Source organism: Phyllobates terribilis, unplaced genomic scaffold, assembly GCF_046119375.1.
Source record: "Phyllobates terribilis strain yellow unplaced genomic scaffold, ASM4611937v1 Scaffold_3__8_contigs__length_932513732, whole genome shotgun sequence".
Taxonomy (NCBI): Eukaryota; Metazoa; Chordata; class Amphibia; order Anura; family Dendrobatidae; genus Phyllobates; species Phyllobates terribilis.
In genome coordinates, this window is record NW_027362763.1 from 658,472,463 (window position 1) to 658,500,078 (window position 27,616).

The 27,616-nt window shown below is 45.0% G+C and overlaps 1 protein-coding gene across 1 annotated transcript; it reads left to right on the plus strand.

Annotated features, from left to right (window-relative positions):
• Positions 1-416: 416 nt before the first annotated feature.
• On the plus strand, positions 417-26,830 carry LOC141258593 (dynein axonemal heavy chain 8-like). Its single transcript, XM_073673562.1, has 5 exons — positions 417-559; positions 1,895-2,084; positions 21,573-21,736; positions 26,482-26,658; positions 26,798-26,830. Exons 1-5 carry the CDS (start codon positions 449-451, stop codon positions 26,828-26,830), a joined length of 675 nt encoding a protein of 224 aa, XP_073529663.1. The 5' UTR covers positions 417-448.
• Positions 26,831-27,616: the final 786 nt, after the last annotated feature.

Below are 27,616 nucleotides of genomic sequence, written 5' to 3' on the forward strand. Positions count from 1 at the left end.
AAGTCAGAAGCACACTCAATAGGGACAAAACCAAGGCCCATATCTAAGGCCACGTGCACATGTTGCGTATTTGGTGAGTTTTTTTACATCAGTATTTGTAACCAGGAGTGGGTGATAAATACAGAAGTGGTGACGTGTTTCTATTATACTTTTCCTCTGATTGTTCCACTCCTGGTTTTGGCTGCAAATACTGATGTAAAATACTGACCAAATACTGAACGTGTGAACGTTGCCTAATGCTTTGTTTTCAATGGGCTTGGAGTTGTATGTCGGCTGTTTTACCATTATTCTCCTGGTGATCTGAACTTTTAGGCCACGTGCACATGTTAAGTATTTGGTGAGTTTTTTTACCTTAGTATTTGTAAGCCAAAAACTATATATCTGTTTGTTTTTTTTTTCACTTTTAGAGAGCGGCCGAACCATTCCAGGAGCTGTAAAAGGAGGCACGATGAAGAGACTCCTCCTAGGAAGAAGTATGGATGAAGTATTCTCAGGACTTTGCCTGTTCTTTATTAGATGTAACAACAATATAATGATAACCGAGAAAAACATGCATGAGGTAAGGATTGTGCCAAGGGGTGGAAGTTCCAAGAGATTTTATACAGATAGTAATATAGTATAGAGATAGTAAAACATCAGCATAAATTGTTGTCTTCAGTGTGTTATACAAAGTCCCTTATTTTGGACGCAAACTAGGACGACTATAATAGAGAGGCAATTATCTGGTTTATAAAGTAAAAGGAAACTCGCATAGCATAGGGAAAATTATGCGAAGCCTGTGAAGATTAGATATCCAAAGTATGTCCAGATAGATTATTATTTTTTTTTTTCAACTGTAATTTTTATTGAAGTTTATAAATCTACATAAATAAGAGGATAAATTATTCCTAGTATACAGTCATTGTCATATGTATAGAAATTCACAATCTGTCATATATCATATACCATCTAATCAATACTACTGTAAATACAATCGGAGTAGGTAAGAAAGGAACCAGGTGAGGAGGGAAGATCATGGATGGAAATCTTGTCTCATCTACGACCCAGCCACAATTGACTGGACAAGATGTATCAGAATTGGAAGCAAGAGATCCGTTGTCTCTCGTCCATCATTCTAATGTTATAAAATAATTCTCAGTTTACAATCATGTACAGTTACTGGGTTTTGATAACATCGTTACCTCTACAATAACAAGACTTTAATATGGTACTCATGGGATCAGCATATTACTAAGATGTTATCAAATAGTGGTGAAATACCGAACTAGTTCTGCTCTAGACATCATCACTCAAATTATTCTTTGAGTCTCCTGAAGTCAAATACTCTGTATTATTCTGTATAGATGCAGAACTCACTGGGGGTTACAGTATCATACAGCCTTTGTCCTGAATCACATACAATTTGACACGTATTGTCTGTGAGAAGAAAAGCATGGATTACTGGAAATATAGCAAAATGTGGAGACTGTATCGCATGACATGGTCATTTTGTAGCTCGCTACACCGGTGTTCTGTACACCAGTATTTTGTGCCCGGAAGCTTAGTTGATAAATTTGCCGTTTATTACAACTCAACTTAACCACACTCCTATATCCAGATAAGTTTCACAATTGTTGGGAAGGGTGCAATTAAATTGGTAAACAGTTTTATTGCACTTTATTGCTATAGTTTCTGCCTCATCTTATCGCCGCAAATGCAGTGGTAATACCATTCATCTTACCTATTTGTAAGGCCTGATTCAAATGTCCATGTGTCACATACATGTACTACTTGTGTCTGTTTGTCACTTTTTTTGTTTTTATTGTCTATTCCTTTTTGTGAGAGTTTCTCGACATGTATCATGTGTTATTTTAAATGTGATCCTACATCTTCAGATTCCATATTGTACATGTAGGAGCTGCACTTCTCAGTGTTGGATGCCACAGAAGGATTGTTTTCTGAAGTTAGTGATTTACTGCGGAAGGTGTTTCTGCCGGCAATGAATGCTTTAGACAAATGGGGAGAGTTAACGCAGACGAGGCTCGGACACCGCGAGATACAGCGATTTAAAGACACTATTGAGCATTACTTGGCTCGTTTATTAGGTGAGTTATATCATAAGCCATTTATTGGTTGTTTTTCATGTATTATCTGATTTGCTAAACTTTTTCTTTACTGTAAGAATATTTGATATAAACGTAACCACGCGATATCTATAAAGGTGTGATACGTGTGGGAGTGCTGTCACTGAGTTACAATCATCAACCGGATGGTTGCATTTAGAAAACAGTTTTATAACGTATGTCAGTGATAGATGTTTTGGAGGATAATTACTGTAATATATTTACTGCAATGGGGAATATATAATAAAAAATTGTAAAATGTTCATATGGCCTGTTAACATAGGGAAGCTTGTTTAAAAGCCAAAAAACTTGTCTGGATCCTACAGCAAAGACATATATAAAGGGGATACTGAGGAAAAGTACTGGTGCAGATATTCTACTGATTGTCTGGGTGCAAAATACATAGCATATTACGTTATCTAGACTATATCTCAGCCACATATTGTGCACAAAATATCTGCAGAAACAACACAAAAATTTACCTGTGGTAAAATCTATTTTTTTTGTGATTCTAAACCTGCAGTATGTCAGTTTATATTGCGGATTTTCATCCCCAATTTCAGTTAAAATCTGTGGTTAAATGTACAACAGATTTTCTTTTTGTCCATTGCAAGTTATGTCCCTTCAGGAATCTTCACATCTGACATATTCACTGTGATTTTTTGTGTGATTTTTTTTTTTTTGGGTGCAGAAAATCTGCAGCGTCATGCAGTATCAAAGACGAGATTTTCTCCAATCTCCTTCATACATTGCAGAAAATTAATTTTAAATCTGCAATAATAAATTCTTACTTTGGAGAAAGGTAGAGAATTACAAATAATTTATAGTACCAATTGCCTGAAGGAAAATGGTTCTCATATTTAAAATAATAAAGTAAAACATTCTGTATATATCTATTAATGGTCTAAATCGTATTGACACTTCCAAAAATATCACAACATTAGCTTCCCTCTTTTGTTGGGTAAGGCCATATAAAATCAAAATATATCTTTATTCATACACAGATAATCCATCAACAGAATATTAAAAACAGGGGGAGACAGATGCTGAGATTACTACACTCACTGGGGGTCCCACAGCCTTTCCCAGAGGGAAAATACATTTGTATAAATATCTACAGTTGATATATATCTACAGGGTGGGACATTTATATGGATACACCTAAATTAAATGGGAATGGTTGGTAATATCAACTTCCTGTTTGTGGCACATTAGTATATGGGAGGGGGAAAACTTTTCCAGATGAGTGGTGACCATGGCGGCCATTTTGAAGTCGGCCATTTTGGATCCAATTTTATTTTTTTCAATGGGGAGAGGGTCATGTGACACATCAGGCTTATTGAGAATTTCATAAGAAACACAATGGCGTGCTTGGTTTTAACGTAACTTTATTCTTTCATGAGTTTTTTACAAGTTTATGACCACTTATAAAATGTGTTCAAAGTGCTGCCCATTGTGTTGGATTGTAAATGCCGCCCTCTTCTCCCACTCTTGACACACTGATAGCAACACCGCAGAAGAAATGCTGGCACAGGCTTCCAGTATCCGTTGTTTCAGACGCTGCACATCTCTTATCTGATGGTATGGTGTGGTATATAGGGTACAAAGATAGTGGGGCCATTCTTCATCAATGGAAACCTCAATGCCACTGGATATCTGAAATTGCTCCATGATGATGTGTTGCCCTCTTTATGCACTGAAGATGGCACGTTCCCTGAGTTTTTCCAACAAGATGGTCACCACGACATTATGGGTGTCAGGTCCGAGCATTCCTACATGAACAGTTTCCTGGAAAGTGAATTGGTCGTCGTGGGCCAGTTGAATGACCACCAAGGTCTCACAATCTGACCCCCTTAGACTTTTATCTTTGGGGTCATCTGAAGGCAATTGTCTATGCTGTGAAGATACGAGATGTGCAGCATCTGAAACACCAGATACTGGAAGCCTGTGCTAGCATTTCTTCTGCGGTGTTGCTATCAGTGGGTCAAGAGTGGGAGAAGAGGGTTGCATTGACAATCCAACACAATGGGCAGCACTTTGAACACATTTTATAAGTGGTCATGAACTTGTAAAAAATCATGAAAGAATAAAGTTATGTTAAAACCAAGCACACCATTGTTTTTCTTATGAAATTCTCAATAAGTTTGTGTCACATGACCCTCTTCCCATTGAAAAAAATAAAATTGGATCCAAAATGGCCGACTTCAAAATGGCCGCCATGGTCACCACCCATCTGGAAAAATTTTCCCCCTCCCATATACTAATGTGCCACAAACAGGAAATTGATATCACCAATAGTGTTGAGCATTCCGATACTGAAATATCGGGTATCGGCCGATATTCGCAGTATCGGAATTCCGATACTTAATTCCGATACTTTTACAATATCGAATACCGGAATCGGAAGTTCCCATAATGCCTGCGCTCTGCAGTGTCTGTGAAGGATGACAAGCTGGATGGCAGCGCTCAGCTGAGATCCAGCCTGTCATCAGAATGCCATCCCAGCGGGGGAGAATTCTCCGGATTGTTTAAAAGCCGGCGGGCGGTAAAAAGCCGCCGGCTTTTAAACAATCACACAGCCCCATACTGCTTCCCCGCAGCCTCCCACCCCGATCCTCCGCTCCCCTCGCCACCTCCAATCCCAATCGTAAGTTAGGACCGGGCGGGGAGCTAGCAGCACCAAGGAGCGGGGAGCGAAGGACCAGGGCGGGGAAGCCGGCAGTGAAAAGACTTCACCGCCGGCTTTCCCGTTCTGTGCTGCGCTTTCCCGCCGGTTATTTCAAATGAACAGCTGAGGTATCAGCTGATGCCGATCAGCTGTTCATTTGAAGTAGCCGCGGTGCCCTCAGAGGGTTCATGTGAGTTCATGCTTGACTGTGTCCGGCCAGGTACAAATAGGCAGCTGGTGGTTGGGGGCAGCCCGTTCCTGCCTGCTGTACCTGGCTGGACACAAATATAGTGCGAAGCCCCACGTCAATTTTTTTTTTATTTTTTCAGGAAATTCATGAAATAATTAAAAAAAATTTATGTGGGGCTTCGCCATATTTTTGTGTCCAGCCAGGTACAGCAGGCGGGAACGGGCTGCCCCCAACCACCAGCAGCCTATTTGTACCTAGCCGGACACAACAATATAGGGAAGCCCACGTTATTTTAATAGCTAGTAAAGGCTATGTATTCAGCTGGGGGCTGATATTAGTAGCCTGGGAAGCTCCGTGGGTATTACCCCCTTCCCAGGCTTCAAACATTTGCCCCAGCTGTCTGCTTAACCTCCGCTAGAGCCTAAAATTAAGGGGAACCCCACGCCAATTTTTTTTTAAATAAATCCTTTATTTTAACACTAAATGACAAGTACAGTAATCAACACCGTCACTGTACTTCTTATAGATGTGACTGACATGTTTCTATCTATCTAATCTATGTGTGATTCTCTATTCTTTCTATTCTAAATTGTCGGGTACAGATGCTGAATTGCCGGCCGGCTTTTTTAAAGAGATGGTGCATGAAAACACTATTATTTTTTTAAATAAATTCTTTACACTAAATGACAAGTTCTGTAAGCAACACTGTCACTGTACTTCATATATATGTGACTGACATGTTTCTATCTATCTAATCTATGTGTGAAGCTCTATTCTGTCTGTTATAAATTGTCGGGTACCGCTGCTGAATTGCCGGCCGGCTTTTTTAAAGAGACGGTGCACGAAAACACTAATATTTTTTTAAATAAATCCTTTACACTAAATGACAAGTTCTGTAAGCAACACTGTCACTGTACTTCATATATATATGTGACTGACATGGTTCTATCTACCTAATCTATGTGTGAAGCTCTATTCTTTCTGTTGTAAATTGTCGGGTACCGGTGAATGCCGCTGATGAATTGCCGGCTTTTCATGTCATTCTACATTATTCTTAGTTGTTTTCCTTCATGTAGAATTAACCTACAAGGAAAGAAAGGGTTTATTTTCATTCCGATATTTGTGTCCCATTGACTTGCATTGGTTTCCGGTATCGGAATCGGCGATATCCGATACTTTTTGGGTATCGGTCCGATCCAATCCGATACGATATTTCCTGATATCGGAGGGTATCGCTCAACACTAATCACCAACCATTCCCATTTAATTTAGGTTTATCCATATAAATGGCCCGCCCTGTATATTCAAATAGGACATAATCCTAAAATTGTATCCACTATCAAAATAGATTTTGCAGGTATCAGATAATCAGAGAAATACTTAAACATAACTCAGAAATAATTTCAGGATGCCACATGTTCAAACAATAAAGCGGACCAATAGTTCTGCAAATTGTCAAATGGTAGCAACAAAGGTGCAATTATTCAATCATAGGTAACTTATTCATATGATCAGCAATTAAATATAGTTTTCAAATACTGTCACGCAAGGTGTGGGAAAGACTTAGTGCAACACAAAGGGAAGAGGGAAAGGGAGCCCAGACTCTAAGGAAAGGGGGGGAAGTGGAGCCCTCCTAGGTTGATCTAGCGTTACCCTGTTTCCCCTAACGTCCCTGTATTGGCTTTTAACCAATCGCTGCATGTGTACCTGTCTTTCCCTGGCATTTGGCTCAAGATAGGGAAGGGAGGAGATGAGCACTAGTCGATCTCCACTAAACACTATATACAACAAGGGAGGACAAACAGGGGAAAAGTGCTTAGCTTTAGATGACTCCAGACAAATGCACAAACACATCCTCAAGCTCCAAAGAGGAAAAGGTACTGTACTTGCTAAGCCACAAGGAATAATGATAATCGCCGGCACCTCCCTTTAGAAAACACCAGGTATTTATACACCCAGGCCAGGGAGTTAATTAGCCAGAGGGAGGTAGCTGCTGGGTCCTAGAAACAGCCTCTAAGAAGATGTCTGTAATGCCAAACGTAGAGATCGCCTACAACTAACTGCAACTAACCTCCGGACACTCAGGACTGGGTTTCCCAGGATAAGATGTGTGGAATGAGCGAACCAATCTGGGAGCGTTCACCTCTGACGCTGAAACCCACATCTTCTCCTCTGGACCATAGCCTTTACAATGCACCAAGTACAAGTATTGTAGAGAACGACGTTGGAGACGAGAATCTACAATCCTCGAAATCTGGAACTCCAGATTACCATCAACCATTACTGGTGGCGGTGGTAGAGGCGAGGGCTCAAGAGGTTCCACATACTTTTGAATAAGGACCTATAGAACACGTTGTGGACCTTAAGGGCCTGAGGAAGTTCAAGACGAAATGCTTCTGGGTTAATGACGGCGGTTATTTTATAGGGACCAATAAACCTAGGTCCCAGCTTCCAAGAAGAAACTTTTAATCTTATATTCCTGGTAGACAACCACACAAAGTCATTCACATTCAGGTCCAGACCTGGCAAGCGTTTTCTGTCAGCCATTTGTTTATACCTGTCTCCCATGATCTTTAAATTACTCAGAACACTCTGCCATACCGAGGAGAGCGACGAAGAAAACCGTTCCTCCTCAGGAACTCCTGAAGCTTCTCCCCCACTAAAGGTACCAAACTGTGGATGATAACCGTATGCACCGAAGAACGGTGACCTGCCACTGGATTCTTGACGATGATTAATAATGGCAAATTCAGCCAGCGGTAGGTAGGATGCCTAATCCTCCTGATTTTCGGAAACTAAACACCTAAGGTAGGTCTCCAAATTCTGATTGACACGCTCGGTCTGTCCATTCGACTGAGGGTGGAAGGCAGAGGAAAAGGACAGCTGCAACCCCAGTCGAGAGCAGGATGCCTTCCAGAACTTGGAAACAAACTGGGCCCCGATCTGACGCCACATCAGAGGGAACCCCGTGAAGCTTCACAATCTCATTTATGAACACCTGAGCAAGTGTCTTGGCATTTGGAAGTGCAGGCAATGCAATGAAATTAACCATTTTACTGAACCTATCTACTACCACCAAAACCACCGTTTGCCTGCAGAAACTGGTAGGTCAGTATTAAAATCCATGGACAAGTGTGTTCATGGCCTACTAGGGATAGGTAGCGGAAGAAGAGTACCAGACGGACAGGTATGCGAAACCTTAGAACGCGCGCAAATACTACAAGCAGCTACATGCTCAATCACATCCCAATGCAACCCCAGTCACCAAAATCGACGAGAGAGGAGGTTCGCGGTTGCCTTACCATCTGGATGCCCAGCAAGCACAGAGTTATGATGTTCCTTAATTACTTTGCGGCGCAGATCAGATGGCACAAATAACCTTCCTGAAAGGCAGGAGGCAGGGGCGTCTCCTTGAGCCTCCAACACCTCACCCTCCAGTTCAGGATACAGTGGCGAAATGACTACTCCTTTTTGTAATATCGGGGCAGGGTTCTCATGGTCATCACCACCAGGGAAGCTCCCGGACAAAGCATCAGCCTTGACATTTTTGACCCCTGGACGAAAAGTGACAACAAAATTGAACCTAGTAAAAAAACAGGGACCATCTGGCTTGCCTAGGGTTGAGACATTTAGCTGACTGGAGGTATGACAGGTTCTTATGGTCAGTAATAACAGTAATAGGATGGACAGCCCCCCTCCAACCAATGTCGCTATTACTCGAACGCCAATTTGATCGTCAAAAATTCCCTATTACCCACGTCATAATTTCTCTCAGCCGAACACAATTTTTTAGAAAACAAGGCGCATGGACACCATTTACCAGGGGACGAACACTGAGACAACACAGCCTAAACCCGGACATCGGACGCATCAACCTCCACAATAAAGGGTTGGGAAACATCGGGTTGACTGAGTATAGGTGCAGTGGCAAAATGATTCTTTAAGGAAGAAAAAGCCTGGAGGGAAGCATCTAACCATTTGGAAAAATCAGACCCCTACTTCTTAGTCATGTTAGTAAGGGGTTTCACAATAGCAGAGTAATTTTGGATGAATTTCTGGTAAAAATTAGTAAATCCCAGAAAATGTTGTAGCGCCTTCAGGTTGTCAGGACGTTCCCAATCAAGGACTGCACGGATCTTCTCCGAATCCATGCGAAAACCTGAAGATAACAACAAGTACCCCAAAAACTGCACCTCTTGAACAGCCAAAACACATTTTCTCAAAAACGCCTTCCACGACAGCATTGGAGGATGTCGTCCACACCCTATTGGGGGACAGGAACACAGAGAGGTTAAAAGCCCCTCCCCACCATCAATCACCAGTGTTTTCCTGTCCCCCTTGGGGCATGGAGAGGTCCTGCAGTGCTGTCTGGCTGGCGGGGCAGCATTGGGTAAAGAAGTCATACGTGCCTGGCAGCGGTCTGTCGAGGTGCTCCTCCTCCCTCCATGCTGCTCCCGTTTGGGATGGCCCCGGTCTTCCTTCCACCCACAGAGGGTAAAGCAGGCCGGGGATCTTCATGCCGGAGGTCTGATTCAGCTCTCCGTTATCTCCCCCTTCCGGCTGTCTGGGCGCACACGCACAGGAAGTGACGTCACCGCAGGTCCTTGTCACTTCCGGCGTTTTGCGCTCCACGCTGGAACGCATGAGGATTGAGCACATTCCGGAGCCGACAGAGACCGGGAGTTGACCGGAAGGGGGAGGGAGCCGAGGTTCCTTGCTGGGGGCACGTTTCTTACCTATAAAAACCCGCCATGATGACGTCAGCAGTTAAGGCTATCTCCACCATGGAGGGTGACAGACCTAGTATCCCTGCATCTGCAGAGCCCAGCACGCCCCTGGCTACAGTAAGTAGTACCAGGGTTGGTCCCTAAGGGGTTAACTTAGTCTCTCTTCCTTTTAAGTTGACACTAGTTCCCCTCTGTCTAGTTACATGGGTATCCCTTCTCTTCCTCTCTCTTAGTAAGACAAGGCCCCCGCTCCTAAGACGGATAAGCGCCAACCCCGTAGATGTGGCATCTGCGCAAATAAGCTGCACTCATCCCATAGGAAGAAGTTATGCCAATCCTGTACGGACAGAATAGTCAAGGAAGAAAGCCCCTCATTAATTGAGGAGCTTAGGTCTCTTGTTAGACAAGAGGTCCAGGTCGTCAGACAGGAGGTCCAGGCTTCTATTTCGGCCTTGCCCATCTACTCCTCCTCCTCTAGGCCCTCTCACCCTAAGAAGAGGAAGATTCAGGAGTTTGACTCAGTGTTTTTTTCCATAGAGGCCAGTAACTCCGACTCTGTTGATCTTGAAGACAGAGAATCATTAAGCTCTGCCACAAAGATGGAGACTGGAAAATATTATTTCTCCTCGGACAATTTAGTAGAGTAGATTGACTCTGTCAGGGGTACTATGGGAATAGAGGAAGTTGAAGTTCCCTATTCCCTTCAAGATGAGATGTTTAGGGGTCTTAAATCTAAGAAGCAGACTGGATTCCCGGTTCATGAGGTCATTAGAGATCTCATTAAACAGGAATGGGAAACCCCAGAAAGCCATCTCTCCACCCCCCCCGGAATTAAAACATAGATTTCTGCTGGAGGCTGATGAGTTTACATGGGACATTCCTAAAGTAGACCTCCAGGTGGCAAGGGTGGTGAGGAAAACCACTCTCCCCTTTGAAGGATCCCTGGGATCGGAAAATGGAAAGTGTCCTCAAAAAATCTTGGTAAACTTCCTCCGCATCCCTTAAGGTCAACATCTCGTCAACCTGTGTTGCCAGATCCCTTTTCAAGTTTCTGGCCCAACTAGAAGACCATCTGTCACGAGGCACATCTAGAGAAGATCTATTAGACTCCAATCCCCTCCTTCAAAAAGCCACGGGCTTCTTGGCGGATGCCTCGGCTGAGTCAGTCCGGATTGCGGCTAGAGCTGCAGTTCTATCCAATACTGCTCACCGCTCTGTGGCTTAAAACATGGAGTGGGGATGTTACCTCCAAGGTGAAGCTCTGCTCCATCCCCTTTCAAGGAAAATATGTGTTTGGGCCAGCCCTGGATGATATCCTGGAAAAAAGGCCTTGGATAGGAAGAAAATCCTTCCTGAGCAAAAACAAGCTAGGAAACGTTTCTTTCCACTTTCTCAGAATCCCCCCTCCCAGTATAAAGGGAAAATCTGGGAGCTGGGACTATCCCAAAGGAGGCAAAGGACGCAACATCCTCGTGCCCCAACAACAGCACCAGCAGCAGGGGAAACAATGACTTGACCGGTGTCGGGGGTCGTCTCTCGGATTTCTTTCCTCAGCGGCAGGCAGTATCTTCCTGCCAGTGGATCCTCGATACTATCAAGGAGTGTCTCATGTTGGAATTCGAGACGCGTCCCCCTCAAGTCCTGAGGGTTACTACCCTTCCATCTCAGGGAGCTCAGGACCTGTTATCATTCGGTCTACAGGACCTTCTATACTCCCTAGTAATATCTCCAGTCCCCCCAGGCTGGGAGGGGACTGGTCATTACTCAAAGCTCTTCCTAATACGGAAACCTTCGAGTACCCCACGCATCATAATCAATTTAAAGTCCCTGAACCATCGTATCAATTACAGAAGATTCAAGATGGAATCCATAAGATCAACTATCCCATTAATAGGAAAAAAATATGTGATGGCAACAATAGATTTGATGGATGCATACTACCATGTACCGATTCATCCGTTACACAGGAAGTTCCTGCGCTTCGCAATCTCCTGGGACAATATAATAAATCACTACCAGTACAATGTACTACTATTCGGCATCTCCTCAGCACCCAGAGTGTTTACAAAGATTATGGCAGAAGTAATCGTGCTCATACAAAAGCAGGGTGTCTGTATAATCCCATACCTGGACGACATGTTGATCATCGCCCCTTCAGTGGAGACCCTCAATCTTCATGTATCCATGACCTTAGACACTCTCCGCTTGCGAGGCTGGATTATAAACCTCAAAAAATCGGAACTCCTTCCTTCGTCAAGGAGAAAATTCCTGGGTGTCATGCTAGATTCCATCAAACAAACCTCTTTTGTTCCGTTGGAGCATCAAATAGCCCTAAGAAACGATGTCTCAAATTTCAGACACCGGGAGAACCCAACTTATGAGAACAGCAATGTCCTTGTTGGGGTCACTGACAGCATGTATCCAGTCGGTATCATGGGCCCAGGCCCACTTGAGATTCCTCCAGGACATTATCCTGAAATCCTGTAACAGACAGAGGGACTCATTAAACAAATGGACCAGAACCCCTTGTCGGGTGAGAGCTTCTCTTGCTTGGTGGCTAAGCTCCAGGAATCTTCGGAAGGGGATCTCTTGGACCCAAGACCCTCTAATGACAGTCACTACCGACGCCAGCATACGACGTTGGGGGGCCAGGGTGGCCCAGACTCGGTTTCAAGGCAAATGGAGTCACGAGACAAGTGTCAAATCCTCCAACTTTAGGGAGTTGAAGGCAGTAGAGGAAACACTCATAGCCGCAGCCAACTTGGTCCAAGGGTCTCACATCAAAGTGTTCTTGGACAATGTGACTACAGTCGCCTTCCTTTGTCATCAGGGAGGCACGAAGGTAGACAGTCTGAAACAAGTTGCGGGTCAAATATTTTCTTGGGCAGAACAACATCTCCTATCGCTTTCAGCAACTCACCTGAAGGGCTCAAACAATACTCAGGCAGACTTTCTAAGCAGAAAGGACATCCAGCCAGGAGAATGGAGCCTGAATCATCAGGTGTTCCAGTCACTAGTAACAAAGTTGGGCCTTCCCGAGATGGACCTGTTTGCCAGTCGGATGAACTCAAAGGTTCCTCTCTTCTTTTCTCTGGACAGAAAAGACAATGTCATGGAACTGGACGCATTAGCTCATCCCTGGCATTTCAATCTGGTTTAAGCATTTCCTCCGATCCCACTACTATCAAGAACTATCCAGAAGACCCGGTTAGAGAAAGTTACCGCAATTCTAGTGGCCCCTCTATGACCCAAAAGGCCTTGGTTCGGAGCCATCACAGATCTTTGCCTGGAAGGTCCGGAAATACTTCCTCAACTCAACAACCTTCTCTCACAGGGCCCCCTATTCCACCCAAACCCTCAGTGGCTGAACCTTGCAGCCTGGTTACTGAAGCCGAGATCCTAAAATCCAAAGGTCTCTCAGAAAAGGTGGTAAGGACTCCTCAACAGAGTAGAAAACCAGTAACCAATGCAATATACGGCAAGCTATGGAAAACATTTCTATCTTGGTATACTCTGGAGGCTCCTGATCCCTTGTACCCTAACATCGCTCAAATCCTTGATTTTCTTTAGAATGGATTAGAGTTGGGACTTAAACCTAGTACCCTTAAAGTCCAGATCTCAGCCCTAAGTGCGGTGTTAGATCAAGATCTGGCCTCTCACAGATAGGTCAAGAGAGTCATGACATTGGCACTAAGACTTCAACCAAGAATTAAGATTCATGTCCCAACCTGGGATTTAAATGTAGTTCTTAAGGGTATAACTCTCTCTCTCCCTTCGAACCTCTATCCTCTAGCACCATACAGTCTCTCTCTGTCACAAGACTGCCTTTTTAGTGGCCATCACCTCAGCTTGAAGAGTGGGAGAACTGCAGGCTCTCTCCATCAGAGAACCTTACATGATTGTGACCGAGGATAGAATTACACTTCGTCTGGACCCTTCTTATCTCCCAAAGGTGGTTTCGGATTTTCGTCTTTCCCAGGAAATCATCCTTCCCTCCTTCTGCCAGAACCCTTCTAATTCAAAGGAAGCCGAGTTCCATCTTCTAGATGTCCCTTAATCATTCTTCATTATCTTCAACAAACTGAAGCATGGAGATTAGATCATAACCTATTTATCCAGCATTCAGGGCATAACAGAGGAAAGAAGGCAGCCAAATCCGCTATAGCTAACTGGATCAAGAAAGCCATCAGCGGAGCCTACATCAAGCAACAGCTAGATCCTCCGATAGTCCGAAGGCCCATTCAACCAGGTCCACATCATCTTCATGGGCCGAGAAAGCGGGCACATCCTCAGAGCAGATTTGCAGGGCAGCTACATGGTCTTCCTTTCACACGTTATCCAAACATTATAGATTAGATCTACCATCCAATAGGGATTTAGCCTTTGGTAGGAAAGTCCTCCAAGCTATTGTCCCTCCCTAATGAACTATCGTTGGTATTCCTCCAATGCTGTCGTGTGAGGACATTTCAAGAGTCTGGAATATGCCTTTTGGTTTGACCAATGCACCTGTGGTATTCCAGCATTTCATAAATAATATTTTCCATCATTTGGTGGGGAGGTTTGTGGTGGTCTATCTGGACAATATTTTGGTTTACTCACCTGATTTTGAGACACATCAGGGGCATGTTAAGCAGGTGCTCCAGATATTAAGGGATAACAAACTTTATGCCAAACTGGAAAAATAGAATTAGTCCTTACCGGTAATTCGTTTTTTAGGAGCCTTCCATGACAGCACGAATTTCCCTCCCTATGTGATTCTTGGATTTCCATATAAACTGTCAGGTAACCATTTTCCAGGTGATCTTGGTAAACACTGGTAATTGACAGTGGGGAGGGGCTTTTAACCTCTCTGTGTTCCTGTTCCCCAATAGGGTGTGGGCGACATCCTCCAATGCTGTAGGGAAAGGCTTTGGTCAAACCAAAAGGCATAACCAGACTCTCGAAATGTCCTTCCGGGGTATTGAACGCGGTTTTCGATTCGTCCCTCTCTCTGATTCTAACCACGTTGTAGGCTCCCCTTAAATCCAACTTGGAGAATAAATTAGCTCCGACAACCTGGGTGAACAAATCAGGAATCAGAGGAAGAGGGTGTGGATTACGGATGGTAATTTGATTTAATTCCCGGAAATCTAAACAGGGACGTAGACCGCCATCTTTTTTCTTCACAAAGAAGAACCCTGCCGCCACTGCGAAAATGAGGGTCTGATATGTCCCTTCTCCACACTCTCCGGGGGTCAGGATAATAGGACAGTCATAAGCACAATGAGGAGGAAAATCCTGACACCCCCTCTCAGAAAAAACATCTTCAAAACTAGACAGAAAAGCAGGTAATATTTTCATAGAGACAGTAGCAAGGGAAATATTTAAAAAGTTCTCATGGCAGTAATCTCCCCATTCAATAATCTCCCCGCTTGCATATCCACCAACTGATTATGTTTAACAAGCCAAGGAATACCCAAAACAATAGTTGTGGGAAGATTGTCCAGGACATAGCAAGGGATTATTTCACAATGAACTGACTCCTCCTTCAGTTTTACATTATGTACAGTCTGAGTAAATGCTTTCTGTGCAAGTGGCCCGAGTCGATGGCAAAGATGGAAATAGGTTCAGCTAAAGCACAACAGGCAAGACCATGAGTTTTCACAAACTCAGCATCAACCATGCTGACTCCGGCTCCACTGTCAACAAACACAGAAATTTTCTCGGTTTTGCTCTCTAGCACCACCTCTGCTGACAGGACAAAGAGGGAACTGCAGGTTGTTTATCTAACTCCTTATCAGTATCCTTTTGTTTAGGAATTAAAGGACATGTCCCAACAAAATGTCCCTTTTTCCCACAAAGAAAAAATGCACCTTTTTTCCTGCGAACCTCCGGGGTGAAGTATGATGTAGATGTGGCGCCCCTGAGGGTTCAGTCGCATCTCTCAGGACACCACTTCACCACTCAACACTACACTACTCCTGTCCTGAAGGGGGCCTAAATGCACCAGGGTGCTGCCCCGTCCCGGGATAGAGGAGATGGGGGGGAACCAAAGATAGGGGGAACCATGTAGTGGGTGAGGGTGGAGAACACACTTTTAGGAAACACTTAGGCATTCATATTTAATCTACGGCAATCTTAAATTCAAAGTCTTTGATTGTGGTCTTCTGCCAGGGTCCAGCAAAAGTCTTCAGCTGACTGAAGATACACAATCCTCGTACTCTGGCCTTGAGATTAGGAGCGGGTCAGAGTTGACCACTGTCTCTACCCGGTCAGGGTTCTGACCTAAGAAGGCCTAGGAGGGGAGGAGAGGAGATAGGCTCTACAGGCAAAAGGATTCCAGGGGGATACGGACGGAGTGGAGTTGCCACCTGAATTCTTTACTCTGGCCTAGTCAGAGGGATTCCTGCTGCAAGAGGGGTAACCGGCCCCCGATATCTGACTTTGTTACTTCACGTCTCAGTCAGAAAAGCCCGGAGGCTTAGTGGATCCCAAGGGGATACGGACGGAGTGGAGTCGCCACCTGTATCTCTTACACTGCGTTTATCCAGAGGGACCCGGCCTTACACCACGTTCATACCACACACACAGTCAGTAGAAGACTTAGTGGGAGAACTTAACAAGGAGAGGAACACACACCAGAGGGATCTCGACAGGTGCTCCTGATCTACCTGGGAAGTGCTGAACCCCCTTCCCGGTGGCCGCAGTATGCCGTGTGTAGCAGAGGGAAGCATTGCGGCTGAAAGTTCATCTAAAGTGAGTAAAGCCCCGGATGACTTGACACACCGCCTCTGCCTGTTATTTCCTGCGCGGCACTGCACCCACTATTCCTTCTCACACTGCCCTGAGGCCTGCTCCGCCTGAGCCGTCCCATCTTAGCTGCCCGTAACACCAGCCTCAGTGGACTGTCGCAGCGCTGGTGTCCATCACCGGAAACCGCAGGTGGCGTAGTCGAAATACCACTCATCCTTGAAAGCCCATTTAATTTTTAGTGTGACCGCCCTGGGCACGGAACGGGTCTAGGCCACGACTGCATCCCCCTCGACCCCTACACCGACCCGGCTTCGAGTACCTCAAGATCCCAGGGAGGGCGACTGAGGTGTCACACATAGAGACACCCCCAAACTGCATGGGTTCCTGCACCTCCCCCAGTACTGGTTCACCTCCAGACCGTTTCCCCAGCAGAGGTGCACAACCCCAACAAGAAGGCCCCGGAGAAGGTGGTCTCACCTCTCTATCCCGTAGGCTTTTTATCAAGACGTATGGCCAACGACATGGCAGCCTCCAAGGACTGGGGGGTTTCATATACTGCCAAGGCATCTTTCAACCTTTCAGTAAGCCCCTAACAAAATTGACTTCTAAGGGCTGAGTCCTTCCATTTGGAATCCATCGCCCATCTACGGAATTCCGAACTGTAAGTTTCCACTGACCGATTCCCTGCTGAAGGCGACAGTCTACACTCAGCCAAGGTGACTCGGTCAGGGTCATCATAAATGAGAGCCAGAGCCCCGAAAAACCCCTCCACAGACTGGAGACAAACCGAGTCCTGCGGTAAGAGAAACGCCCACGACTGAGGATCTCCCTGCAATAGAGAGATCACAATACCAACCCGTTGCTCCTCATTTCTGGAAGAGTAAGGATGAAATTTTAAATACAGTTTGCAGGCCTCCTTGAATACAAAAAACTTGTCCCTACCTCCTGAAAGCCTGTCCGGGAGGGCAACCTAGGGTTCAGGGTGGACATGCCTACCTGCAGAGACCCCCACATTGACGACCTGTAACCGCTGATGCTGCTGCTGAACCGCACAGCGGAGGTCATTCACCTCCAGAGACAGACGGCGGAACTGCTCTGCGAGCTCTGCAACTTAACCCATATCAAGGGAGAAAGGAAAGAAAAAAAGGTCCTCGCCCAAAAACACACAGAGAAAAAAAAAAACAAAGTGTCAATTTTTTTTTTTCCTTTTCAAAATGTGCTCGGCCGGCGATAATGTCACGCAAGGTGAAGGAAAGACTTAGTGCAACACAAAGGGAAGAGTGAAAGGGAGCCCAGACTCTAGGGAAAGTGGAGACCTCCTAGGTTGATCTAGCGTCACCCTGTCTCCCCTAACGTCCCTGTATAGCCTCAAACCTCGCCCTGTCTTTCCCTGGCTTTGGGCTCAAGCTAGGGAAGGGAGGAGATGAGCACTAGTCGATCTCCACTAAACACTATATACAACAAGGGAGGACAAACAGGGGAAAAGTGCTTAGCTTTAGATGACTCCAGACAAATGCACAAACACGTCCTCAAGCTCCAGAGAGGAAAAGGTACTGTACTTGCTAAGCCTTTACAAGGAATAATGAATATCGCTGGCACCTCCCTCTAGAACACACCAGGTATTGTACACGCAGGCCAGGAAGTTAATTAACCAGAGGGAGGTAGCCGCTGTATCCTAGAGACAGCCTCTAAGAAGATGTCTGTAATGCCAAACATAAAGATCTCCTGCAACCTACTGCAGGGCAACTGTCAGTCACCTTTGACACACCCGTGACAAATACTGACTGATCATGTTAATCCAGATCCAGAAATGAAAGTGCTGTGCAAGGAAAAGTGCTTAGCATAGTGCAATTGAAAATATATAATACACTGCTATCACAAAGTTCAAGTTTATGCATATGTAAAAAAAAACAGATAATAGAGGCAAGGTACGACCTAGTGGTGTAGCACGGGGCCCCAACGCTCTTTTCGCCAGGAGGGAGCTAAGGGAAAAGCCTGGAGGGAAAAGAACTTGTTGGAGGCAGAAAAAAACTTGACATGAGTGTTAAATGTCACACCCAGAAAGTATGTGCTCGGATGTTGTGAGACACGTCTTCTGGATCCAATCTTAAATCTTCAAGGAGACATGATAACTGGACAGTAAAGGGAAAGAATCGCTAGTGTGACCTGGCAGTGAGTGTGGCGATACATGTCACAAATGTTCACAACAGAGAGGAATGGCTCCAGTGACAATGGTTGGAAGAGATCCTATGGGAAATGTTCAAACACACACAAACTGAACCTCTTTAGTGCAAGTTTGAGTCATCCTGCTTGGGTACACAGAACAGGTAGTGGTAATCCTTGGACCATTGTGAATCAGGAATGGGAAAAATGAAACCTATGAGTTGGAGGGTGTAAATGCCTTGGGGGAAAAAGGTGGATAGGCGAGGTAGAGCCCTCAAAGTAGTTGAGAGCAAAAATCTGCTTGGGCACAAGGAGAACTCTTATTCTGCAGTCTACAGATACCTCCCTGACATGGGTATCGTACATGTGAGTAAGCTGAGTCTCTCACTAAAGAGAATTCCTCACCCATTCTATAGGAGGTTCTGGATGAGGGAAGACATTCACAAAGATGGGGTTTTAGAAGTATTCGGCATAGCAGGCTTAAACAGATGTGCCAGTAAGTTTCCACCTAAAATTAAAGCTCCACCAAGACCAGGAGGACTACTTTCAAAGGGAGCGAAACTTCTGCGAGCATGTACTGTTTTTGGGAAGAAATACACTCATTCACCCTGTGGCAACCATGATTATATTTATCTAGCCTGCTCCATATGACAAGAGGCCAGTAAGGGCTTATTAGGAGGAGTAGGTTACCTAAGTCTGAACTAGATTCCTTAGCAGTCTGATGTGCTGACCAAATAAACCATAAAAAATTGAGGCATGCAACAACCTTCGAGGAACTCTGCGGGGCTGCAGTCTGGCTGTGGTGCCACAATGTAGGTCAGACTGTACAAGCCTTACTGACTTAAGAGGTGGCAAAATGAGGATACAGAATGGACCCTGCTGCTGAAAAAATCCACCTTTGAAAGAGTGTTAGTCTTCTCATCAATGCAAGTCACTGCAAGATGGCGTATCAGGTAGATGCAAGGTGGAGGGCTTTGGATAGAAAAGCAATTTCAGGATTTCAACAAGCGTAGGGGGTGACAAGAACTGACTCCAGATACAAGATCTCAAACCTAGAGACGGGCATAAGCTTGATGTAATGTTACGATTCCCTGGTGAGGAGAAGATAAAAGTCCATATGGTCATCAAATGATTATTGTGCCGCTGGTGCCAACTGGAAGAAACTTTCCCAGAAGCCAAAGAGATGGAGCTCGTCTATAATATAGGGAGTGCCACTCACTGACTGAGTGAGGTCCTGCATGTCCGAGACCAGCTTGGCTTTCTGCTCAGACTCAAGAGTTTAGTGAGAAATGTTCTCCAAGGATTCTGGCTGAGCAGGAGGTAAGGCAATCAAGGGGGATGTTTGAAGACGACAAAGGCAGTCTATGGAAGAATATCCTGGCTCCTAATAAGGGAGCTGCGATGGGGGCTGAAAAAGGCCTGTAGTAAAAAAAAAAAAAAGCTAGCATTGGCAGAAATCTGGGATGGTGGACACTCTTGAACTGTATCAAGGACCTAACTGAGGCTCAATACCTGAGACTGATCCCAGACGCAGGGTAAGGCAGTGGACAACGAAGGGGCCAAACTGTCCGCTTGGTAAGTGTAAAAATGGGAATGATTGTACTAAGGGGCGCAGGATGCCATGACACCAGTGAACTAAGAAAAAAGGAACCCAAGAGGAAACTTACCCGAACCATAAGCAGGATTGATGCTGTGTCCATTGGTGGGCAGAGGAGGACCGGGTAGCAGGAGATGACCTCCAGAAATGGGTCTCTGAAGAAGATAGAGCCACAAGACAAACAGCAAAAAGAAAAGGGTTTTCCATTGATCCTCTGACCAAAACAGTGCACGAGGTGCTATTAAGGTTGAAGCACTCTTTCTCCAACACTTCCTGAGCTAATTAGGCTCGTGCTGAGTTAAGGAGAGAAGCTGGGGAGGTGGGATGAAGATTGCGGCCTAGCTGTGGAAAAAGGCAATGACCAAAGGTCCCCCCCCAATGGAACCAGAGCCCCCTGAAAGTGGCACCAACAATGCTAGAAGTGAGGAAATTGTGTCGGAAACGGCAACATAGAAGCATAGAATGCTCCCTCACATCCATGCAGGGGAAGTGTTCAGGTATTTTGTAATAAACTGAAAGGGAAGTAGTTGTCGACCTAAGGAAAAATCAATATATGAGATGCCCCCCGCACAGTTTGTTATAGTAAAAAAAAAATGAACAAATAATTTGTCCTCACCGTCCCCTGGTCCAGCGTTGAGTCTACCTGTGTAGACGGAATGCCCTGCTAAGAGCTCATTGATTGACTGCCGCACTGTCATGTCGTCAGCGCTGCAGTCAATACTTGTCACACTGGGAGCAGCGGTAGAGACTCAGCAATCGGCCCAGAAAAGTGAATAAAGTGCAGTTTGTTTTTTTAATAAGCCATTTCGGACGGGTGACTTGCAATATTGTGGCCCGCAGGGTGGTACTGTACTGTGAAGTGCATGGTGTGTCCTCCCCGGGGTGATGGGAAGAAGGTTGAGAAATTTACGACACCTAAAAGGAATAAATGAAAAAACATGCAGCAGGTCTGGTACGGGTCTGCCTCCTATGGACACTAGACTAAAACTGAGCTGCTTGATGTCCAAAAGGAGGATATGACTAACAAAGCAACGCCAGTACTTTTTTTTTTCTACCCAATTGATTGCTTGGACCCCCAGCAATCCTGAGGATCGCAGCGTGCAGCGATTGGCTAATCCCATAGACAATTAATGGAGAGAGTGCGGAGCATGCACATCTATGATCCATTCAGGACAGGGCAGCAGAGCTCTTGTCTCGGGTTTCTAAGCCCTGAAATCGGGATTCCTCTGGATCCCAGCTCGCAAACCTCCAGCTATGAGCAAATTATCTTTCTTTTGGAGGGGTTGTTGAAGGGGGTGGAGGAGGTGGGATTACCGTTTAACAAGAAAACAACTTCCCTACCTTAATGTTAACAAAATATTGGCTCACAGATCGATCGATTTTCTTTCATTAGGAGTGAAAACAACCATTGAGGGAGCAGTGACGCTCGATACCATTCAATCCATCAACTTTGCTACTTTGCAGTCCTTTGAAGGTGTAAGAGCAGCAGTGTCGGATGAAGCAATGATCGCCAGATGTGAAGGGGCGCTGACGGTGTGGCTCAGCCAGATCCAGAAGGTAATTTCCAGACATACAGCTATTCATGGAAAGTCCGGGGAACATTTCCTTTAGAATATGCTTGTATTCTGTCAGTGGTAGATACTGACCATATTAACCAATTTACAAATATATTTTTTGATTATTTATTGAGAATGATCGGTGTGCGATCCTAAACGTTACTAGAGTCTTGCCTATTAAGATCTCATAGCTCTTGTTCCACGGAGGCTACAGTATATATACATGAATGTCAGGGGATTCACAGTAGACTAAAGCAATAAGGCTGCTCCATCTATACATTAATAAGGGCTACATCTATAGCCAATCCGAAAACAAGACATTGATATGTACACACATGCGACAATTCTAAAGATAAAAGATGCGTTTTTACATGTGGTTTTGGTGCAGATTTTCCCCACTCATTTTTATGAGGGAGATCTGCAGCAAAAACATTGAAAGAATTGACACGCTGCAGATTTAATTAAGGCAAAAAAGGAGCTCACCACGCTTGCCAATCATGCAGATAGCCGAGAACATCGTAACCAGATGGTATTTAAATTAATGAAAACAAACAGTGTCCAGGAAAACTGTTAAAACTGACACTTTTCTGGCGAAAAACATCCTTAAAAAAGTTGGGCACAACTTTTTATTATGCCCCCAATGTATCCCCCCGGGGCCCATACGTGTCTTTGTAATTACCTTATGTTGCAGGTTGCGCCTGTGAGCGGCGCTATCGCTGGCCGCTCACAGGCATCACGTGACCCCCTCGCTGACGTCACGATAAGTGAGGCGTGACTCAGCGCCGGGGTCCCTGCGGTGGCTGCTGGTTTGTGGGCGGGGTTACCCCGCACGTCACACCCAGCATCCACCGCGCGCTTTCCCGATGAATGAGGAGAGGGAGAGCGCACTGTGGATGCCGGGTATGACGTGTGGGGTAACTCCGCCCACAACCTAGCATCCACCGGTTGAACGCGGAAGAGTGACCCTCGGCTGCAGCCTGGACTTGTCGTGACATCAGCGGATGTCGGGGGGGGGGTGTCACATGATGCCTGTGAGCGGCCACCGATAGCGCCACTCACAGGCAGTACCTGCGACAGAAGGTATTTACAAAAACACTTATGGGCCCCAGGGGAATACATTGGGGAGGGGATAATAAGTAGTGGACAACCCCTTTAATCATAGTATATAGAAAGAGTGGAATAAGTCACATTATAAAGCTGCAAGAAACCAATCACAGGAATCGACCAATGCAAAGCCAAAGCAGGTTACCATGTCAGAAACAATGCTAAAGTGTCTCACATACCAAAAAATATTGTCCAACTAATAATTAAAAAAAAAAATCATTTTTGAAATTCATACTGTGGGGATATTTGGTATTTAACCCCTTCATGGCCGATGACGTATAGGTTCGTCATCGGTCGTGTCGCTGTCTTTGATGCGGATTCTGGCGCTTAGTCCGCATCTTTTCCTGCACATGACATGTGATCGGATCAGCTGTCATGTGCTTCTAATATCTATGGGTGAATCCGCAATCCATCCACAGCTGTTAACAAGTTAAATGCAATTGCCAACCTCTAACAGCGGCATTTAACGCACCCTAGCCGGAAACTCGTCACAAGACACGCCCATCTATGCCCCTGTCACATGATCGCGGGGCGCCAATGGGTTATCATGGCAGCCAGGGGTCTGCAGAAGACCACCACGCCTGACATTGTAAATGTCGTATAAATTCCGGCCCATGGCCGGCGTTCATAGGAGATCATGATTTCTGCCACACATAGCAGTGCTGAAGCACAGGCGATCAGGTGATTGCAGCTTCAAGTCTCCTAAGGAGACTATTAAAGCCAGAAAAAAGTAAAAAAAAAAAAACTTTTTAAAAATATAGAAAAACACAAAAGCTCAAATCACCCCCTTTTGCCCCATTCAAAATAAAACAAAAAATTGGTAAAAGGCATAACGAGAAAGAAAATCTAAACTCCAGAATTATGTTTTTTGGTCGCCGCAACATTGCAATAAAATGCAATAACGGGCGATCAAAAGATCGTATCTAACCCAAAAATGGTATCAATATAAACGTCAGCTCGGTGCGCAAAAAATAAGTCGTCACCCAACCCCAGATCCCAAAAAAATGGAGACGCTATGAGTCCCGGAAAATGGCGACATAAGCAATTTTTTTTTCCTTACAAATTTGAGATTTTTTTCACCACTTAAATAAAAATAACCTATACATGTTTGGTATCTGCGTACTCATAATGACCTGGAGAATCATAATGGCAGGTCAGTTTTACCATTTAGTGAACATGATAAATAAAAAACCCAAAAAACAATTGTGGAATTGCACTTTTATTTGCAGTTTCACCACACATGGAATTTTTTTTTCCCGTTTTCCAGTACACTATATGTTAAAATCATCCAAAAGTACAACTCGTCCCACAAAAAACAAGCACTCATACAGCTATATTGATGGAAAGATAAAAAAAAGTTACGGCTCATTGAAGAAGGGGTGGAAAAAACAAACAAAAAAATCGCCTGGAGGAGAAGGGGTTAAAGTGAGACCCCCAAAAGCCTCTCTCATGGTCAGACATTTTTTCCAGCTCTCTTCCCTTTTACGGACATTTAACTTTTTCAATGCCTTGGAGCTTTAAATGTGTAGTGTCACTATTGTGCACATTTAGAAAGAATACCATTCATTTCTATTGCTAATGTGAAAAAGATGTTCTGCAACTGCAATATGTCTCTTTAGTCTCCTAATGATGCAGCCTACACAGCGTATGAGACACACGCTGCATTCAATACAGTCACCACATGATGAGAAAATGATCTATTGCTTGATTTTTACCATGTTGTAAATTGAAAAAATCTTCAACATGTGCACAGCACTTATCAGATCCAGAAATGCTGCAGAGAATATGCAACACCACAACTCCCCATAAGCTCATTGTGGGAACGTAGCGTTACAGGTATTTTTTTTCCTTTTTTTGAGCAGACACATTCTAAAATCCCCCTCAAGCATACATTTAAAACTCTTCCTAATTACCGTATTTTTCGGACTATAAGACGCACCGGACCATAAGACGCACCTAGGTTTTAGAGGAGGAAAATAAAAAAATAAAAATTTAAGCAAAAATGTGGTCATGATGCACTTTTAAGGGGGAGGGGGTCTTCTGCTGACACTGGTATAGGGGTAATGTCCCCCAATTCTGACAATATCCCCCATCCTGGTATATATGCCCCTTCCTTTTATACGTGGTGCCCATCTCCATCCTGGTATGCCTGGCATCCCTCCATCCTGGTATGCATGGCACCCATAATCCTTATCCTGGTATGCATGGCACCCCTCATACCTATCCTGATATGCATGGCACTGCTCATCCCTGTCCTAGTATGCATGGCACCCCTCATCCCTGTCCTGGTATGCATGGCACCCCTCATCCCTGTCCTGGTATGCATGGCACCCATAACCCTATCCTGGTATGCATGGCCCCCCTCATCCCTGTCCTGGTATGCATGGCACCCCTAACCCTATCCTGGTATGCATGGCCCCCCTCATCCCTGTCCTGGTATGCATGGCACCCCTCATCCCTGTCCTGGTATGCATGGCACCCCTCATGCCTGTCCTGGTATGCATGGCACCACTCATCCCTGTCCTGGTATGCATGGAACCCCTAATCCCTGTCCTGGTATGCATGGCACCCATAATCCCTATCCTGGTATGCATGTCACCCCTAATCCCTATCTTGGTATGCACGGCACCCCTAATCCCTATCCTGGTATGCATGGCACCCCTAATCCCTGTCATGGTATGCATGGCACCCCTAATCCCTGTCCTAGTATGCATGGTCCCCCTAATCCCCATCATGCTGCACATTAAAAAAAAATAAACACTCCTACTCGCCTTTCTTCTCTCCTCCAGCGCTGTGTCCGGTCTGCCTGCACTGATCTCTCCATGTGAGCCGCGCATAACGTCACTGCCATGCGCGGCTCACAAGGAGAGATCAGCTGCCGGAAGTCACTGCTCCCTACGCCGGGACTGTGTGCGCGGGGAGCAGTGACTTCACTCTCCTTCATAGCCGGCACACAGTGTAGCCGCGCAGCTGCTGCTGCCGGGCTATCTCCTGTGCCCGCTCATTAAAGGGCATGAATATTCACCCCCTCCCCACGCCCATGGGCATGGAGAGAGGTTGAATATTCATGCCCTTTAACAGTGGGCACAGGAGATGCCGGCAGCAGCAGGAGCCGCAGCGCGGCTACACTGTATACCGCTATTAAGGAGCATGAATATTCAGTGCTCCCCACGCCTATCTTTAGCAGCGGGGACAGTGTAGGCTGCAGCTGGCGGCTGCTGCCTCCTGTGACCCTCTCCTCCACCGCTACCGCTCCCCCCACACTCTACATATATATACACCCCACCCCCAACATTCGGACTATAAAGCGCACCCCCCATTTTCCTCCAAATTTTTGGAGGAAAAAAGTGCGTCTTATAGTCCGAAAAATACGGTATTTATATGAGAAATTCACTTTGCTGTTCCTATGAGAAGTTTTTTTTTTGTTTCCTAAAGAGGTTTTGAAAAACTGTTGGTGAAAAAGAAAATATGCAGTCACTTTATGAAGTAGATCCTGATGGAGCCACAACAAACTACGCACTGTCTTATCAGAAAACGTTTCAGCAAAAAGAGAGCGTTTCCCTGAAGCGATTTCTGTTTTTGAACACCTTGTGTGAACATAGCCTTATCGTGTTGCTTTTCTTTGTGCTTTCCTAAATGCAGGTTATGTCCGAAAGTGAACAAATAAGAAAAGAAGCAGATGATTTGGGTCCTATAAGTGAGCTGGACCACTGGATACGATTGTATGTGAGATTCAGCTTCATTATTGAGCAGGTGAAGGGAGAGAACTTTAAAGCCATCATCGCTGTGTTGGTTGTGGCTAAATCCAAGCTAATAAAGGTAAGATATTAGGTCTGCAGGAAGCCTTAGTGGTATCTAACTAGTTCAGGACTCGGCCATTTTCTCCTGGTGATGACCAGGCACAGTTTAGTTTATAGTATATGATGATTCAAAAAGCTGTAATTCTTTTTTTGTTCAGTTAATCAAAAAAATGTTTGTTTCTATTTCTTAGTGATTCATGGTGCTTTATATTTATAGTGTACGAGTGTCTGTTTTCATGTTTTGTTCTGCTTTCTATCAGTACCGTGCTCATTTTTATATTTTGTCTCCCTTTTGCTACACTCATTCTTATATAAGGGGGGAATAGTTTTGGTCACTTGGGGGCTAGCTGTTGTGGTTTTCCTTTTCTCTTTGGGGGCAGGGATAATAATTGTGTGTTTTTTTTCTCTTCCTTCCACCCACTACTCAGCACCAAGTGATCATTTAATCACAGGGACGTAAATATTAGGGGCAATTCTGCTTCTTTGATTGTATTCACAGTGCGATAGTCTGGGTGGACAATAATTTCCCTTCATATGCAACTGTACATATTTTCTCAGCAATATGATTGGGGGACACAGGACCGTGGGTATATGCCCCACCAACTGGGAGGCTCGACACATGGTGAAAAAAAGTGTGCTGGCTTCGCTTTGTGAGCTATACCTTCTCCTCCGACACAAGACAGTTTTTTGTCAAAAGCCGTAAAAGAGAAACGCATAATCCTACACCCAGGAGGAAGAGAACACATAGGCCACAGGCAACTAGAACAGACCCAGGGACAGGAGAACCAGGAATAGGGTGAGAACTATGTGCCCTATTGTAATCAACTGGAAAGGGATTTTATGTTAAGTACAAAAATCCAATTTTTTCATTAATAGCATTGGAGGACAAAGAACCGATTAGTAGCAAAAAACGAGTGTCCCAGTGTTCGTAGGTGACAGCCATGACACATGTCAAGTCTTCTGCACAGTGTTTATCT

Excerpts from the sequence above, each read along its gene's own strand:
- LOC141258593 (XM_073673562.1), top strand. The coding sequence starts at position 449 with ATGAAGAGACTCCTCCTAGGAAGAAGTATGGATGAAGTATTCTCAGGA. Across the intron at positions 560-1,894 it reads CCGAGAAAAACATGCATGAG|GAGCTGCACTTCTCAGTGTT; the intron begins GTAAGGATTGTG and ends TTGTACATGTAG. Across the intron at positions 21,737-26,481 it reads GGCTCAGCCAGATCCAGAAG|GTTATGTCCGAAAGTGAACA; the intron begins GTAATTTCCAGA and ends TCCTAAATGCAG.